Genomic DNA, 20,000 nt, shown 5'->3' on the forward strand with positions numbered 1-20,000 from the left:
AGGGACCAGGACGACTGATCCGTGTAAAGGAAAGAATGAATGGGGCCATATATCGTCAGATTTTGTGTGAAAACCTCCTTCCACTAGCAAGGGCATTGAAGATGAAACGTGGCTGGGTCTTTCAGCATGACAATGATCCCAAACACACTGCCAGGGTATTGAAGGAATGGCTTCGTAAGAAGCATTTCACGGTCCTGGAGTGGCCTAGCCAGTCTCCAGATCTCAACCCCATAGAAAATCTTTGGAGGGAGTTGAAAGTCCGTGTTGCCCAGCGACAGCCCCAAAACATTACTGCTCTAGAGGAGATCTGCATGGAGTAATGGGCCAAAAATACCAGCAACAGAGTGTGAAAACCTTGTGAAGACTTACAGAAAACGTTTGACCTCTGTCATTGCCAACAAAGGGTATATAACAAAGTATTGAGATGAACTTTTGTTATTGACCAAATACTTTTTTTCCACCATAATTTGCAAATAAATTCTTCAAAAATCAGACAATGTGATTTTCTGGATTTTTTTTTCTCATTTTGTCTCTCATAGTTGAGGTATACCTATGATGAAAATTACAGGCCTCTCTCATCTTTTTAAGTGGGAGAACTTACACAATTGGTGGCTGACTAAATACTTTTTTGCCCCACTGTATGTATATATATATATATATATATATATATATATATATATATATATATATATATATATATATATATATATATATATATATATACAGTGGTGTGAAAAACTATTTGCCCCCTTCCTGATTTCTTATTCTTTTGCATGTTTGTCACACAAAATGTTTCTGATCATCAAACACATTTAACCATTAGTCAAATATAACACAAGTAAACACAAAATGCAGTTTTTAAATGATGGTGTTTATTATTTAGGGAGAAAAAAAATCCAAACCTACATGGCCCTGTGTGAAAAAGTAATTGCCCCCTTGTTAAAAAATAACCTAACTGTGGTGTATCACACCTGAGTTCAATTTCCGTAGCCACCCCCAGGCCTGATTACTGCCACACCTGTTTCAATCAAGAAATCACTTAAATAGGAGCTGCCTGACACAGAGAAATAGACCAAAAGCACCTCAAAAGCTAGACATCATGCCAAGATCCAAAGAAATTCAGGAACAAATGAGAACAGAAGTAATTGAGATCTATCAGTCTGGTAAAGGTTATAAAGCCATTTCTAAAGCTTTGGGACTCCAGCGAACCACAGTGAGAGCCATTATCCACAAATGGCAAAAACATGGAACAGTGGTGAACCTTCCCAGGAGTGGCCGGCCGACCAAAATTACCCCAAGAGCGCAGAGACGACTCATCCGAGAGGTCACAAAAGACCCCAGGACAACGTCTAAAGAACTGCAGGCCTCACTTGCCTCAATTAAGGTCAGTGTTCACGACTCCACCATAAGAAAGAGACTGGGCAAAAACGGCCTGCATGGCAGATTTCCAAGACGCAAACCACTGTTAAGCAAAAAGAACATTAGGGCTCGTCTCAATTTTGCTAAGAAACATCTCAATGATTGCCAAGACTTTTGGGAAAATACCTTGTGGACTGATGAGACAAAAGTTGAACTTTTTGGAAGGCAAATGTCCCGTTACATCTGGCGTAAAAGGAACACAGCATTTCAGAAAAAGAACATCATACCAACAGTAAAATATGGTGGTGGTAGTGTGATGGTCTGGGGTTGTTTTGCTGCTTCAGGACCTGGAAGGCTTGCTGTGATAGATGGAACCATGAATTCTACTGTCTACCAAAAAATCCTGAAGGAGAATGTCCGGCCATCTGTTCGTCAACTCAAGCTGAAGCGATCTTGGGTGCTGCAACAGGACAATGACCCAAAACACACCAGCAAATCCACCTCTGAATGGCTGAAGAAAAACAAAATGAAGACTTTGGAGTTGCCTAGTCAAAGTCCTGACCTGAATCCAATTGAGATGCTATGGCATGACCTTAAAAAGGCGGTTCATGCTACAAAACCCTCAAATAAAGCTGAATTACAACAATTTTGCAAAGATGAGTGGGCCAAAATTCCTCCAGAGCGCTGTAACAGACTCATTGCAAGTTATCGCAAACGCTTGATTGCAGTTATTGCTGCTAAGGGTGGCCCAACCAGTTATTAGGTTCAGGGGGCAATTACTTTTTCACACAGGGCCATGTAGGTTTGGATTTTTTTTTCTCCCTAAATAATAAAAACCACCATTTACAAACTGCATTTTGTGTTTACTTGTGTTATATTTAACTAATGGTTAAATGTGTTTGATGATCAGAAACATTTTGTGTGACAAACATGCAAAAGAATAAGAAATCAGGAAGGGGGCAAATAGTTTTTCACACCACTGTATATATATATATATATATATATATATACACACACACACATACATACACACACACACACACACACACACATATACATACATACATAAACATACAGTACATATAGTATATACATACATACACAGTATATACTTATTACAAATTGAACAGAGAATATAACTGGTACAGGCCACAAGAGGCTATGTTAACACAAAATGAAAAACGCAATTTATGTCAATTGTCCAAAAAAGTAAAGACAGATATTCATAAATTCACAAACTACTTGCACAGTGCAGGATTCAATTTAAGAGAGGACATCACAGAGCAAACAGGCGCGCACATTCACACATACTATGAAAAAATTTGGAGAGGCAAATTAACAACATGCACATCATGAGGCATACATGGAATGTGTAAAACAAATCTGTGTACATAGGGGAAAACCACAAAGGCTTAGGGAGAACTTGCAAACTACAAACAGATTATGAAGTGGTATGAGGCTGGAATCCAAGATGCTGGATCCATGAGGCACCAGCACTAAAGCACTTCAGTATAATGACTCATTTTTATTAAGTAACATTTCAGATTGTATACAGACAAGCAGTTCTACATGTGTATATGCCTTAATGCTCTAAAAGCAGTTTCTTTCATTGTTACAAACCTGGAACCACTATGTGAGGCAAGCTATCCTTTATTGCAGGGGTAGTACTCACCGAATTGATGTCAATCCCCATGGATGTTTGTGTTGGATTACCCGGGGGTGATTGTGGGATGGAGGAGGAAGGTGTAGAGACAGTGAGGGGTGGGAGTTGTACCAGTCTCTGCTGCGGCAAGCCACTAACTGTCTGCGTCTGTGAAGTGGACTGAGCAAAGAAGGGGTAGGCTGTGAGCTGTTGCTCCAAAGTTATGGCATCTATTCCAACAGCCTGAAGAAAGTGACAGGAAGAAAACAATGGCCATTGTTAACTTAGGGAGAGAGAGGGAAAACGAGAGCACAATGCAACATAACTAATACTCCTTGCACAATTATTGACTTACTCCAGGGAACAGAGAATTGGACCTTCTTATATATAAATAATACAGTATATCAGTCATAATACAGTGTTTACATATGCCCCTCTAGGGAAACTATTGTACAGCTTTGTAATACAAATTTCACAATGATTATCAGGTTGACCTTGAAGAAGAAAACAGCATAATGTCAAGTAAAAAGAGAATATACAGTAGCTAGCAAAAACCATACAGTTAATTAGACTGTGAATAGTATTCAGAAGAGCCCAATCTGTTACTGCACGACATTCATGTGCATTAAAATTAAAATCTTTTGTTTATTTCAATGTGCAAACACAGAAGGCCAGTTTATTGAATTTTGATGAGTACATTATTGTTTAGTAAGTGACAGCAATTCATAATATATGAAGAAACATGGAATGTTTTCCACTATTTGTTTACTATGCACCTGCTGTTGAAACACAACACTGTGTATTACAAATATGTTAAAAATCCTCATTTTAGAACAGTGTTTTAAACTATGAGCCGCAAGAGATCTATAATTGGGTTGCACCAAGTTGTGAATTACAATCGAAGTGAAAGAGAAAGGGTTATGAAGGTTTTCTTGAAGCTTTGTGATGGGGTGCCACTTGCATGACTGAAAGGGGTATTGTTCAAGAGAAACCAAGATGGCATTCGGTAGTGATTCTCTGAGGAATCCAAGAAGAATGACATATGGCGGCAATTCTCCAAATGTGAAATGGACAATGTTCGGCGGAACTGCATTATGATCAGCAAATATTCTGCACCGATTATGAGTTGCAACAACATGCAATTGTCAGAACTGGGTTGTACAAAAAAAAACAAAAAAAAAAAAACAAAAAACTTTGAGAACTACAGATTTAGAATATAAAATATTTAATTAGGCATTCTTATTATATATACTGTATATATTATTATCCATTAATTTTCTGAAATTAAACTTACCACATTATTACTTTTAGGACTGTGTCACATTACTTGACTTTTCCAGTGGCTTTCAGCTGCAGACCTCATTTACATCATTTTAGTGAGTCATAGGTGGAAATAACACACTCTCATGACCGACAGTCGTGTACTGTAACATACCCAGTGGCACAGTCCAATTAGTCTGCAGGTTCTGTGTGCATAACAGCCAACAATGTAGAAACGAAAAATAAAGAAAGCAAGTGTTTCAAACCTGACAAATAGAAGAGATGCTTGTCTATCTAATGTCTCATGTTTTATATACCATGACAAAATGGAAAAATTAAAGGGCCAAGACTGCAGCTAAACTTGCTTTACTTATAAACCTTTTGTACAGGATTGTCTTCTTCAGGCAACACATTATTGGGTGTCAAAAAAGGGGTAACCACTTAATTCTTACGAAGTGTGAAACTGTGCTGGAAAGTCGATATATAATAATGTAATCTGATATGCCCTGCAATTTCTTATTGCAGAATCTGACATACTTGGGAAATGAGATCACCAACAGAAATAGTCATGTTTAATGTACCCTCTGTCAAGAAGTCATGTAATGTGACATATCTTTTATTGGGCACCCACTAGCCCTTTGTTATAAGAACGGACAACAAGCAGTGAATGACTGATAACAATCAGAGAAGCTGTCAGAATTAGCAGGTAAAATGCAGCACGTAAACCTCAAGATTGCAAGCTCCAGTCTCTCACTCACTAGTCAACCCTAAACCACACATTTAAGCTGCCTAATCCCCAAATTAAAAACATATTTTAAAAAACGTGCATGTTGCTTTGGGTTAGGGTTTTTGCCAAATAAATAATTTAATCGGTGAAAAAGCAAGCTTCAGGAACAGATCTTTATTAGGATTAGACAGGTTCAATTCAAAGATTCTATCTATGTGTACCACAAGCAGATAAGAGTTTTAGCAAATAAATTTAGCAAAGTAATTCAGTGATACCATGAAAAATAACAAAGACAGTTTACAATCCAGTAATATATTTCCACTCTTTGGATGTTTCATTGTTGCTTCAACATATCCCTGAAATATAAATTAAAGCACTAATTATATGTCTGGAAATGAAAGCCCTCATTACTATGTAATGTCACTAAGTTAACAACACTTAATAACAACTCTGGATAGCTACCATATAAACAGACTTTCTAATTGAATACATTGCAATTTACCATTTAATTTAAGCATGTATTTAAAAAAAAAGAAGAAAAAAAAGATAATTAAATAGAGAAGGAATACAGAATATGAAACCATGTATCACTCAAATTATAAACAAATTATATACAGGATTCCACAAAGTGTGGAAAACAGAGTATATTGTATATGAACTGAAAAACAAGGAAGATAGTTCAACAAAGAAAAATTTTGTATTTTATTTGATAAACATGTTAAAAATTTGAAAATACGTCAAATTTTTATACTTACCTTTACTCATGCCTAACAAAAACACAGCAAAACCTTATCTTACATAAATTAAACTTTAAAGTCATTGTTATCTTGTTGATGAAAATTAAAATGAAATATGTAATTAATGAAAAAATAACTAAAATAATGTAAAATATCTGAAAACTAGAACTAAAAAAATGAAAAAATAAAACTGAAAACAAAATTAGTTTTTGCAATTTTCATATTTTAATTTTGATTTTTACCACACTACTCTGTGCATAATGTATCCCAGCCACAGGAGATGCACAAACCAGTCTGTTTCTTCATGCTGGTCCCAAGCCCGGATAAAATGGGGAGGGTTAAGTCAGGAAGGGCATCTGGTGTAAAATTTTGTCAGATCAATATGAGGACAACAATACAAATTTCCATACCGGATTGGTTGAGGCCCAGGTTAACAACAGCTGCCATCAGTACTGTTAGCCAACAGGGTGCTAGCGGAAAATGGGCTATTGATTTCCGAAGGAGAAGAGGGGGAAGGTGTGTCCAGATGCAGGAGGAGAGCAGGAAGGTAAACAGAGTGGAACTGAGAGTAGAGCCTTTGAATGTTGGCAGTACAAATGGTTAGGGAAGAGAGTGAGCTGATGTGATGGAAAGAAGGATGATATATTGTGCGTGCAAGAGACTAAATGGAACGGAAGTGAGGCCATATGGATCGGTGGTGGGTTCAAATTGTTCCATCATGGTGAGAATGGGAGGAGAAATGAGGTAGGGGTTCCTGAAGGAACAATATGTCAAGAGTGTTCTGGAGGTGACAAGAGCGTCATAGAGAGTGATGATTATGAAGCTGGAAACTGAAGGTGCGATGATGAATGTTGTTAGTGCATATGCCCCACAAGATGTGTGTGCGATGGACGAGAAAAAAAGATTTCTGGAGTGAGTTGGATAAAGTGGTGGAGAGTGTACCCAAGGGAGAGAGAATGGTGATTGCAGCAGATTTCAATGGACATGTTGGTGAAGGGAACAGGGAGGATGAATAGGTGATAGGTAGGTTTGGCGTCAAGAAGAGGAATGCAGAAGGTCAGATGGTAGTGGATTTTGCAAAAAGGATGGGCATGGCTGTGGTGAATACATATTTTAGGAAGAGGGAGGAACAAAGGGTGACATACAAGAGTGGAGGAGGTTGCACACAGGTAGATTATATCCTATTCAGGAGGGTCAGTCTAAAGGAGATTGTAGACTGCAAAGAGGTGGCAGGGGAAAGCATAGTTATGCAACAAAGAATGGTAGTCTGTAGGATGACGCTGGAAATCAAGAAGAGTGGGAGAGTAAAGGCAGAACTAAGGATCAAATGGTGGAAGTTGAAAAAGGAAGACTGCAAGGTTGAGTTCAGGGAGGAGGTAAGACAGTCACTGGGTAGCAGAGAGTTACCAGACAGCTGGGAAACTACAGCAGAAGTTGTAAGGGTGACAGCAAGAAGGGTGCTTGGTGTGACATCTAGACAGAGGAAGGAGAAAAAGGAAACCTGGTGGTGGAATAGAGAAGTACAGGAGAGTATACAGAAGAATAGGTTGGCGAAGAAGACGTGGGATAGTCAGAGAGATGGAGAAAGTAGACAGGAGTACAAGGAGATAAGGCATAAGGTGAAGAGAGAGGTGGCGAAGGCTAAAGAAAAGGCATATGATGAGCTGTATGAGAGGCTGGACACTAAGGAGGGACAAAATGACCTGTACCAACTGGCTATACAGAGGGACCGAGATGGGAAAGATGTGCAGCAGGTTAGGGTGATAAAGGATAAAGATGGAAATGTATTCACAAGCGAGGACAATGTGTTGAGCAGATGGAAAGACTACTTTGAGATGCTGATGAATGAAGAGAAAGAGATATAGAGAGAAGGATGGATGATGGGGAAATTGTGAATCAGGAAGTGAAATGGATTAGCAAGGAGGAAGTAAACAGCTATGAACAGGAGGAAGAATGGGAAGGCTGTTGGTCCAGATGACATACCTGTGGAAGCAAGGAGGTGTTCAGGGGAGATGGCAGTGGAACTTTTCTCCAGGTTGCTTAATGTAATCTTGGAAAGTGAGAGGATGCCAGAGCAGTAGAGAAATGTACTGGTACCGATTTTTAAGAATAAGGGTGATGTATAGAGTTGTAGTAACTACAGAGGGATAAAATTGATCAGCCATAGCACGAAATTATAGGAAAGAGCAGTGGAAGCTAGGTTAAGAAGGGAGGCAATGAGTAGTGAGCAGAAGTATGGTTTCATGCCAGGAAAGAGCACTACAGATGCAATGTTTGCTCTGGGGGTGTTGATGGAGAAGAACATAGAAGAAAACGAGGACCTGCATTGTGCCTTTGTGGACTTGGAGAAAGCATATGGCAGGATGCCTAGAGTGGGGGGGTTGTGGTATTGAATGAGGAAGTTGGGAGTGGGAGAGAAGTATGTAAGAGTTGTACAGGATGTACAAAGGAAACATGACAGCGGTGAGGTCTGCAGTTGGGGTGATGGATGCATTCAAGGGGAAGGTGGGATTACATCAGGGATCAGCTCTGAGCCCATCTTATTTGCAATAGTGATGGACAGGTTGACAGATGAGATTAGACAGAAGTCCCCGTGGAATATGATGTTTGCTGATGACACTGTGATCTGTAGTGAGAGTAGGGAGCAGGCTGAGGAGACCCTGGAGAGGTGAACATATACTCTAGAGAGGAGAGGAATGAAGGTCAGTAGGAACAAGACAGAATACATGTCTGTAAATGAGAGGGAGGTCAGAGGAGTGGTGAGGAGGCAGGGAGCACAGTTGGCGATGGTGGATGAGTTTGAATACCTGAAGAAGAGAGTGCAGGCAGGGTGGAGTGGATGGAGATGAGTGTCCGGAGTGATTTGTGACAGACGGGTATCACCAAGAGTGAAAGGGAAGGTCTACAGAACAGTAGTGAGACCAGCTATGTTATATGGGTGGAGATGGTGGCACTGACCAAAAAACAGGAGACAGAGCTACCAGAGTTAAAGATGTTATGATTTGCATTGGGTGTGAGAAGGGTGGACAATGAGTACATTAAAGGGTCAGATCAGTTTGGATGGTTTGGAGACAAAGTCAGAGAGGCGAGATTGTATTGGTTTGGACATGTGCAGAGGAGAGATACTGGGTATTTTGTGAAAAGGATTGTAAGGATGGAGCTGCCAGGTAAGAGGAAAAGAGGAAGGCCTAAGAGGAGATTTATGGATGTTGTGAGACAAGACATACAGGTGTGAGTGTAACAGAGCAAGATGCAAAGGACAGGAGAATATGGAAAAAAATGATCCACAGTGGTGACCCCTAATGGGAGCAGCCGAAAGAAGAAGTCTTTGTGCTTAATGTGCATGTGTGCAGATGTTGATATACTTAATACTGGTAAGCCATAATATTAGCTTAGAGAACAACATTGATCCATACACATGTGCTAATATCCCTCGTTGACTGCTTTGGAATCTCACCAGCAGCAGCTGTATTCTGTGGATTTAATTGGCCATAACTGATCGTCAGTCACAGATGTCCTACTAGTTCTCAGTGAATAGTAGAGTTCAGCACACTTCAAGAAAAAGGCACTTAAAACATGGCAAATATTTCATTTAGAAAATACAGCTAAAGATTTTGAAAATAAAAGCCATGGAGGATTTGTAAAGCCAGAAATATCCACTACGTGTATAAATAATTGTTTATCCAATACCATTGCTATTTGCAACAAGAAAAATGTAAAGTTTTAAAGTCTGATTATTGGTATAGTAAAAATATGCATATGCCATTGGAACCAAGTTACCTGAACTATTCTATAACATTTCAGTAATTATTTACTGCTCTGATGCTGATCTTTCTGATCATTTAATAGGTCATTATGATAGCAATCGACGAGAAGAATTCAAAATTAATTGCAGAATTACAGTATGAGGGTTTCTCTAGAGTACCTCTTTCTCTTGCATGATTTGGCTCAAAAACTAATCAGCACATTGTCACCTTATAGTTTCAGATTTGGTATTTTCCCATCCAGCTAGTTTTAGCAGAAGATTATCCTCAAGAGACTGTAACACACAGACAGACACATAGACAGACACACACACATCATCGAGATATCAATGTTTTCAGTATCAGGGGACCTTAAAACACTGAGATATCCGTTGAAAACCAGAGATTGAATTTTTTGACGAATCTAAAGCTTTGACGACAGGTTATGGTGGGGGAGGGTGAAAGTAAAAATACACTTCCAGAGCTTGGAAATGGGGAGATGATATATAGTCAGTATCAAGAAATATCAAAAATAAATATAAAGTAAGAGTATATATGTGTGGTGAACTTACTTTTCCCAAAGGGAATCACAAAAATAACACTGAAAGCATTTTTGAAATAAAATAACTATTTGCTTAAAGTTATTGCAGGTCAAAGTAACAAGTGACATCAGTGCATGCTACCTATTTGATTCTTGATTATGCTGAAAGCCTTGAAGTGCGGCATTAGAGTGAGAAAAATTAGTTCTATCAAAATAAAATTGCATTTATAAGGTTGGCAAGTACATGCAACACGAATGAAATATAATCTGACAAATATAAAAACATTGTACTTATAGAATTGCAAAACAGTGTTCATATAGACATTTTGGTGAATAAAACAAAACCAATAAAATGTGACAAAAACTAAAAGTTAACTTCTGAAAATCTTAAAGTAAATGAAAACTAAAACCAGAAAATGATGAAAAACTGAAACTAAATAAAAATGAAATAACATCAAAGGCTAAATAAAAACTGCAGTTCAACAGAGAGCGAGAAGTATATCATTGACTCATTTCTTGAGAAGGAGTGAGACGTGAACTTACTGTACTCTCTTCTCTATCTTACAGCAATATATACAAATGTAAAAATCTCACTTGGATGACAGTACATTTTGTTATAACTCTACTGATACTGTAAACATGCAAGGTATAATGTCTGTCTCTGCTGTAGCCTTATACATACAGCCAGAGTTACCTGCAAATAGTTTTATTTATATAGGTACACTGTACCTAAAACTATGGATGAATATTTGCATTTGAAGCTGCTGATGTAAAAAGATAGACTGCTTATTATTGGGTATAGGCAAAACTAAGTCTGTTGTACTTTATGTGCATTATTTAGGTGTCTGCATACATTTCCCAATAAATGATTTTCCACTATACACTATGCCCAAGAACATATCCTTCATGTAAGAAGAGGTTTTATTGTATTACATTTTGTAATGTATCCAGGCATTGCTATGTATTTGTAGTACCCAGTATATAAAATAAGCTCTGTATGCTACCTGGCTAATAAGAAAAGCGCTCTCATAACCCCAAAGCTCTCTTCGAATGAATCAGCCCTTTCCATTCCAGGCTTTGTAAAAATCTCCATGAGGGTGGGGAGAAGAATGTGGTTTATTTTACTTCCAGATCAACTCTATTACCTGAGGGATGGTAATGGGTGGTGATAAGGTAGGCGAAAGCTGCTGAGACTGTTGCCTCCTAGAGTCTGAATTCAAGGGTAGTGGGCCAACTGCTGAATCTCGATGCTGAGCTGTTCCACTAAGTGATCCCTGCGTTGTCGTAGACCCTGAGAAGAAGTGAAGTATTACAGTAATCAATTCCCAGAAACTTTCCAGGGAGATCAGAATAAATGGTATGAAAAAACATAACCTAGTAAGGAGGGAAGGGGTGGGGGTTATGAAACCAGCTGCACAAAACAATTATTTTCCCTTACCCTGACTGCCTGCGCTGATTCCCAAGTGAGTAAGGTTTGCTGCAAGATTACCAGTGCTGCTGGAGGTGCTCAGTGTTGGGAAAGAGGAATCGTCAGGGTCTAATGGTGTGGGAAGTGGAGGTGGGAAATGGATGTTGGTCAGGTCTGGCAAGGAACCTCCAGTGTTGTGGGTGGCTGGAATCAGAGATGTGGTTGTTTCCTGATCAGGTGATGGAAAAATACTATATTTGGGGAAAGAAAAAAAGAACAAAAATAAACACATTACTCTGTTATATGTTCATTTAGGCTAAGCTGATTAATTAAGTCCTGTAGATAGGCAAGTTTCTTCTATTTAAGTACAGGTAAAATTCAGTTACAACGAAGTGCCCATTGTAATGAAAAATTCGTAGTAATGAGATTCTGTATTTGTCGCTATAGTGCTTTCTTTAACTTGCATCCAGGCATCTGCAATTATTTCAATAACTTCTTTCACGTTAATTTTCATCTCCTCCTGTGTACAAGTTATGCTGATGAGAATTTTTCTCAGCATTTCCTTGCGATAATATACTTTCAAGGTCCGAATGATGCCCAAATCCAATGAATGAAGCACTGCCATGCATTTGGGTGGGAGGAACTCAATGCGAACATTATCTAAATGTGGAAGAATGTGGTGGGCAGCACAGTTATCAATCAGAAGCAGAATCTTCCTTTTGTTCTTCTTCATATTGTGAGGTTTCTGAATTGTTTTGGGAGCCCCTGAAGTGCATCTCGAAGTGCGATTACCCAGTCTGTGGAGGACGGCTTGCCGATCAAGATCACGCTATAAGCACCTGTCGCCGATGGGTGATGAAAGGAACATTATAAATGCAGGGAACAGTATAACTTGGCCCCGACTCTGCCTGTTTGCTCTGCCTGTATATAGGAGAGTGGTAGCTCCCGCTACAATAAATAAGCGTGCTGTTTCTGTTTCAAGTTGAATAAGCTGGTTTTGCAAAAGTATTGAGACTCAGCCTTGTGTTTTGAGGTGCAAGACAGTGATGCACGCCTCACAATATCCTAGTCAAGTTGATGCAGCCAGGTTCCCAAAATGTCTTGAGTCATCCAAGCTCACTGGTTTGCTTTATATTCACTGGGAAGGAATGTAATCCACTTAAAACACAGAGGATTGGTCGACTTGCCAATGATGAGAGGAAAACTTTGGGGTTGCAACTTGAATTGCAGCAAAGTAGAGCTGTCAACCTTTATTTAATTTTTTTTTCTCCTTGGCACAGATCACCTTTGAGTGCTAAAGTGTGATGTGGTAGCAGCTGGTAGAAGATGCCAGTCTCATCAGCACTGTAGATGTTTTCAGGCTCATAAGCTGAAATGATTTTCCTGATTTCACCTGCATGCCATTCATTTGCTTTTTTTCAATTGGAACTGCAGATTTTTCTCCACAGATTGCTTTGGCTGCAATTCCAAAACGATCTGGAAAGTGAATTTGCCCACCCCAGCTGGCAGTAAAATCTTGACAGTGACTTTGCTTTTTCTTCAACGAGCGGCCCACTAATAGGAATGTTTCTTAAACGAGCATCACTGAACCACATAAAAACTGCTTTCTCGACATTTTCAAATGCAGCAGTTCACATATGTTTGCACTGAGGCTCAAGGTTTGCAATCTGAGATTTTTCACGAAAGTTGATAGTGTCACTGGCAAAATTCCGAAATCACTGCCAACGTCTTTTTTTTCTTTTTGCAGGAATCGAGAGCTGCAAAAATTTCAAGTTTGTTTTTTTTTTTTTTTTAATGAGAACTGTTGTCGTTTTTTCATGTCTGCCATTTCTATAGGAGGGTGACAATGAGTTAAATTCCAATGGATGTTTTTCAAATGTTGATGCGGATTAAGCAAAATGTATCACTAAAAAAATAGAAAACAAACACAGCAAAAAAAAACAGTACGGGGAATGAGAAACATTTACAGAGTTCGGGGATCGTTGTGCACAACTGAGCTGCAATCACAGAACTAACTGCTCTGTGAATGATTCATTCAGACATCTCAAGGTCTTTTGGGCACTTCATTGTAATGAATGTATCTGCGGAGTATATTTCGTAGTAACAAGATTTTTATAGACTCTGACTTATGGGGGAAACTGCTGGGACCGTAAAAATAATTTGTTGTAATGAAAAGTTTGTTGTAACAATATTCGTTATAACGGAATTTTACCTGTATTTTTATTTATCTATTTTGTATTTTTGGAATGTATAAAGGAAAAAAAGACAAAAATACCTTTAAAATAATACAAAGGTATTCTTTATAAAATAAAACATGGGGCTAAACATGACACATCCAGCCATTAATTCACTGTGACCTCACTATATTGATTAATGGGACTCAAGAAACACCTGCATATCCCTGCAGCATTAAGCAGAAAGCTGAATTCAAAGTAATCAAGCTTTGTTATATGGTATGTTTCTATATTAAACACAATCCCAAAGTATGGGTTCACCACTAACAAGCCAATGTTTGTAGTTTTGTTACTACAGATTTAAATTGCAGGGAGGAATATATTCTCTGTTCTTTAATTGCACTGTCTTCAAACTACTCTGAGTATTTGACCTTTACAAAAAAGATGGGCGTGGTGCTTGAAAAGGTACCACCTACCCAGTCCTGCTGGGAAACTTTAGCAATCTGGTGAGGAAAGACAAACTAACAGTTATGATAAGTAAGAATGCACTGATAGCTCTGAGTTATCAGCTGTTAAAAGATTTACTTTCTAATAAAGAAGTGTTGATAACAAACTTTATTTACAACACCAAGTTGCTCTTGACGGTAAGGCTATAAGTACTATGTGGCTGCCAATTTGCCATTGCATCCCAAAATCCAAAATCAAAGAGATGCAGTGTTGTTTCAACCAGGTTTTATTTACACGACACAGGGACATCTGCATTTTTCTCTTATTTATAGCTTCGGTCCGATATTGCTGAAAATCTGCTTCTCCATTTTCTTAACATTGCTCTGAATGTGACAGTGAAACAAGACAGGCACATACAAAGCTGAACCTGTATGCAGACACAATTCATTCAAGTACATTCTGATTCTTACTGCAAATGCATGAAGTAAAATACACACACAGGAAAGAGTCATGTTTTGGATTTTAGGTGTTATTACCTTATAAAAACAATGCAAACAAGTACCGTCTGCTATTAAATCGTAAACCATAGGATTTAATAAATCGATCAATAAAAAATCGATAAAACGATTTTGGTTTTTGATCAGGGGGGAAAAAAACTTGATGATAACGATGATAAACGATGGCTATACAAAATTGGTAAAACTTGTTTTTCCCACAATAACTAAAAAAAAAAAAAAAAAAAAGTGGTGTGACAGATGATGCCTGGGGCCTATTATAAGCACCATGTAGGATTTGCGAATAGCCAGCAGAAGAGATAATCACGATGCACTTTGCAAATGAGCCCATGAGGAAGCTATGTTGTAAATATCAGCAACGTGGTCGGGTGTTTGGGAATTATGTTTTGCAACGAGGACATCCTGGTAAGTAAAGCTGAGGAAGAAAATCTGTTAACGGCTCAGTAAGAGCCATCAAAAGTTTAGAAGTGGCTTGGCTACCTCAAATCATACCAAATACAAATAAAGGCCAGTATGCAAGATATGCTGCTGACATGTCCCAACAAAGACTAATGAATCAAACCTATTCCACCACCTTAAAAAAATACCATCCAGTTGAATATATTGAATGTCTAAAAGAAACCTTGAGTAATGTGGCTAGCAAGCTTTTGAGTAGTGGTGCTGTTCCTAAACAGCAATCGATTGTGTTGTCATTTTCTGCTATGACTCCATATAGTAGAAAATCAAAAAGGCATCAGGACATCACAAACACGGTGTCTAGCTTCACGGAGAAAGACATGATGCAGTAAATGTTGTCGAGAAAGAAGGCTTCAGGAAATTTTTTAAAAGTAATAGACCCGAGGTTTAAACTCCCAGCCGAAAAATGTTTTTCTTGGACAGCACTTCCACAGCTTTATGATAAACATCAGGCAAAGTTAAAGGCTGCATTAAAAGATGTAAGATGCTTTGCCACTATGACAGACTTATGATCGAGTCGAACACTGGAGCCTTACATAAAGTCTTGCTATTTACTACATTGACAGAAAATGGAATTTACAGAGCAAATATCTGCTAACTGTATATTTTACGGCTGATTACAATGGTGCTTGAGGACAGCCCATCATCCTGGGGACTTAGAGAGGACTGCCAGGTGTGTATTACTACAGACAATGGAGCGAACATTGCCAAGGCTGTGTCGCTAAAAACTGACAGTTGCCTTCAGTGCTTCTGACATAAATTACACCTAGTAACCGGTAAGTGAACGTTATTAGTTATTAGTTTATTTAACTAGTTTACGGTTATGAATATGCTTTGTATTGTGTTGCTTAGATTACATTTTCAATACTAGCATTATAATATACTACAGCTGAGTTGCTTCTACTACTAGGCTAATTGTTAATTAATAATACATGAATATATTGTTTTTTCATCCGGGAGGGGCTCAGAGTAGAGCCGCTGCTTCTCCGCATCGAGAGGAGTTAGATGAGGTGGCTCGGGCATCTGATCAGGATGCCTCCAGGATGCTTCCCTAGTGAGGTGTTCTGGGCACGTCTAACCGGGAGGAGGCCCCGGGGAAGACCAAGGACACGCTGGAGGAACTATGTCTCTCGGCTGGCCTGGGAACGCCTTGGGATTCTCCCAGAAGAGCTAGAAGAAGTGGCTGGGGACAGGGAAGTCTGGGCATCTCTGCTCAAGCTGCTGCCCCAGCGACTCAATCTCAGATAAGCAGAAGAGGATGGATGGATGGATGTTTTTGCACTGCTATAGAGAGAACTGGAAGAGATAGTAGAACTGAAAAAGCTATAGGTGTTTGAAAAAAAAAAAGTGGTAAACACATTTTCTTTTTCACAGAAAAAGCAGAGTGATCTGGCAGCAGCTCAAGAGGAGTTTAATCTGCTCAAACATAAACTGATTAGAATATAAATTCCTATTTATTGCAGTTAGTATGCATTGTGTTATGTTTGCAATTTAACATATTTGCACTGTTGAACTGTTTGCACAGTTTTTCTACACTGATATAATGTGTAGTTAATTTAAGCTACTGTAAGCGTAATCATTCTGAAAACTTGAAAATCAAAAATATTCCAGAATCTTTAAGGAAATATTTAATGTACTAGCTGATGCCCGCCATAGCATACGGTGGTGTAAGGATAGGAACGGAAAACGGTGAGAAAGTAATTCAGAAATCAAGAAGAAATAAATACTTCTTGAAAGACGCAGTGTGCATGTAGAATTTCTGGCCAAGCAGGATTACATGTGAAAGTGATAAATAAATCAGGCTTTCCGAATTTATGTACTATGGCCATGGCAGACTGATAGTTCTGTTGCATGTATTTTGGACTTCCTGGAAATGTGGACAGTAATATGATCATTTTGCCTACACGTATGTTGTTATTTTCAGCGTTTGCTTGCAGTGCGTCTAATAGTTCCACGCGCAGATCTTGTTGATGTTATCTGAGATAGTTGAGACGTGCGCCCTGTTTTAACATACGCATCTACAAAGTACTGTTGGAATAGTTTGCCACTGGAGTGCAAAATACTAAATGTATTCCTCATTGCTAATCTGTACGCGTAAAATTGGCATTGAGTAAGCCTTATTCGCTTGGCGGTTCTTTTATCGGGAACATGGTGTAAATCTTTGTGCCAGGCAATGTCTCAGTAAGGGAATAAAAGTGGGTAAACCATAGGATTGCAATTCATATTGAGCGTGGAAGTTGCCTATGGGATAGATGCAAATGTCCCTTTCGGCAGGCAGTTCGCCACCTTTTTCAATGAAAATTGCTGCAGCATCGGTGTGACATGTCGGGGCATTGTATCGTTGTAAATCCTGCCTAGGATTTTCCTTGAAAACCATTTGTACAGATGCTGTTGGATTTGACTGAGCGATTTCATGCATGTGTTTGTATGATTTAGCAAGGGGTTGATGGTTCTGAGCATGGAATCTAGCTGGAGAAGTAAATTTTCACTGCATGCAGAGTTTGCTTTATTTTGTAAGCGTACTTCAGTAGCTTGCGCTGTGTCAAAAACATACAACTGTCCATATCCTGGAGAGGTAGAAGTGTTAGCATATAGTAGAGAGATTTGGTGATAAATTTGCCCGTGTATTTTAAAACAGAATGGTCCGTGGCCAGGAGGTTGAGTTATCTGTGCACCCATGGAAGCAAACGCTACAGAAGTGTTATATTCTCGAATGTATTCACGATAATTTTTAGCTTCTGATGTTTGCTGTGTAAGAAGCTGTTGTAAAGACACAGGTGGCTCCCGCAAAGGTGGTAAAGCTACTTTACCGTTGTGGCAGCACCTCGAGTACTTGTTGGATGTATTACGCTCAGCAGGCCAGTATAGTGCATAACATGGAAGAGGACGAATAGGAATCGAGAAATGCCGTGTCGGCTGCGTGTGGGCGGGACCGGTTTTGAAGTGGAAGCAGGACGAACCAGAAGAGAAATATATATAAGAGATAGTTTATGTGCCATTTCTCAAAATAAATCTTATTTGCTTAATAATAATTTTTATTTAATAATATTTTCATTTGTTATGCAGAACATATTAGATACTCTTTAAAAACAGAAACAGTAATATGAAACTATATCATGATAATTACTGAAATCGATTGATACGGAAAAAAAATATTGTGATAATATTTTTGTCTCTATTGCCCAGCTCTAAAAGCAATATAAATTAAAAACTTTACATGAATATTAAAAGCACACAAGTGTGCAATGAATACATTACCATTTTACTAGACTCAGATAAAAAGGCAAATTCCACTGCTAGGTATACCATGCTGTGAAATTTTAGGAATAAAAACTTCATACAGTGTAGTATGCAAATAGCACGGCACTTCTAGCATCAGCATGTTTTTACTAACAGTAATTTTGTTAAATGAGCAGAGGACACAGATGCTGAATTTATGAAACTACTTTTGCTAAATGTATCTTTTTTGGCAAAGTATAATTTTATTAGGATTACAAATTATTTCTTTTTTTAAAAATGCAAACACATCAGCTCAATTGTCACAGTGTAATACATGCAATCTTAATAAAAAAAGGCATTCAGATATACAACACAGGTAAAGACTGAATGAAAAACCTTGCACAGGTTTAGCATCCCTAATCCGAAATACTCCAACATCCGAAATTTTTAAATGCCAACATGAAAAATTCACACCTAACCTGACTTGCCCATTTGTACCCATCTTTTTGTTTTTTTTTTAGCGGATGTAACACATAAACTAGTGCTTACTGTTTCTGACTTATTTTTTTCTTCAAGTGGCTCAAAGCATCACTACACAGGACTAGGCGGGGAGAGACTGGTTCTGTGAAATATCAAGCACCGCAAAGGACCAATATGAGATGGGGATGTTGGGGGTCCCCAGTGGAGTTCTGAAAGCTGCAGATGCATTACCAAAGGGTGAATGGATCCACAACAGCTGCGTGGCACTTCCAAACAGAATATGGGAGAGGACATGAGTGGCAGCTCAAAAGTGCTACACAGCACACAGAAAAAAGCTTCACAGCTATGCACAAGTGCAGCTTAGAGGGAACATGTGCTCTGACACTAAGTTGTGTCCAGTTTGCTTTCAAACAAAGCCAACACTAGACCTACATGCATTGTTCACTGTGTTGTTTGTTTCTTCTCCGTGTACAGTAATATTTTAATCAAAACAAAATGTTTAACACGGTTTTACCAGCTGATAAAGGCATTCTGCTGTGGACACATTTTTCTTTATGCAACACATTATAAAACATAAAATTGCCTTCGGGTTATGTGTTTAATGTTTATATGAAACATGAATAAATTTTGTGTTTAGACTTGGGTCCCATCGCCAAGAACTCTCATTACGTATATGTAAATATTCCAAACACTGACATACTTCTGGTCCTAGGCATTTTAGATTAGTGTGCTCAACCTGTTCTACCTAATATGCCACATAAAAGTAAAATAATAGCTTTCAGTTGCACATTCACTCATGTTTATATTTTCACCTTATCCTTGTTTATAAAAAGACTAAAGCTTGCTAGGTATCATATCAAAAGTTTGTTCCATAATGTAACAACTGAAACCTGGTCATCCAGTGGCAATTATAAAAACTCACTTGATTCCTGGAACTTCACAAGATTTGGGTCTTGATGCATTCTGGACATGTAATAAAAAAGATAGCAACATATATGTAATTAGACATACATAAAATTCAAACATTTAAAAACATCATCTAAATTTGGTACATTGTTCAACACCACACCAAAATGATTTACCTTTTTGTTGTCCCATATTTGCTTCTGCAGTGTTTTGTCTGCTTCTGATTCAACATCTTCTGTTCCAGGAACTGATAACAGCAGCACTGCATAGGAAATAAAGTAATAAATCCTTATGATTTGTTTATAATATCACTAAATTAAAAAAAACACATTGGCTTTTAACATAAAAGTCAATAAATAGAATATTTGTATTAATACAATAGCATG

At 38.3% G+C, this 20,000-nt stretch overlaps 1 protein-coding gene across 3 annotated transcripts in view; it reads right to left on the minus strand.

Moving 5' to 3' along the window:
- crtc1b (CREB regulated transcription coactivator 1b) overlaps positions 1-20,000 on the minus strand; it is a 162,280-nt gene that overhangs the window by 58,644 nt on the left and 83,636 nt on the right. For all 3 annotated transcript variants that reach the window (XR_007936490.1, XM_051935056.1, XM_051935055.1), the window contains exons 6-10: positions 19,791-19,876; positions 19,631-19,671; positions 11,448-11,668; positions 11,155-11,300; positions 3,032-3,244 (exon numbers count right to left, since the gene is read on the minus strand). Coding sequence is in view for 2 of the 3 variants with exons in the window: in XM_051935056.1 (XP_051791016.1) it covers positions 3,032-3,244; positions 11,155-11,300; positions 11,448-11,668; positions 19,631-19,671; positions 19,791-19,876 (707 nt within the window). In the remaining variant the exon portion in view is untranslated. The remainder of the gene's footprint in view (positions 1-3,031; positions 3,245-11,154; positions 11,301-11,447; positions 11,669-19,630; positions 19,672-19,790; positions 19,877-20,000) is intronic.

The sequence above is a fragment of the Erpetoichthys calabaricus genome, chromosome 12 (assembly GCF_900747795.2).
Source record: "Erpetoichthys calabaricus chromosome 12, fErpCal1.3, whole genome shotgun sequence".
Classification (NCBI taxonomy): domain Eukaryota; kingdom Metazoa; phylum Chordata; class Cladistia; order Polypteriformes; family Polypteridae; genus Erpetoichthys; species Erpetoichthys calabaricus.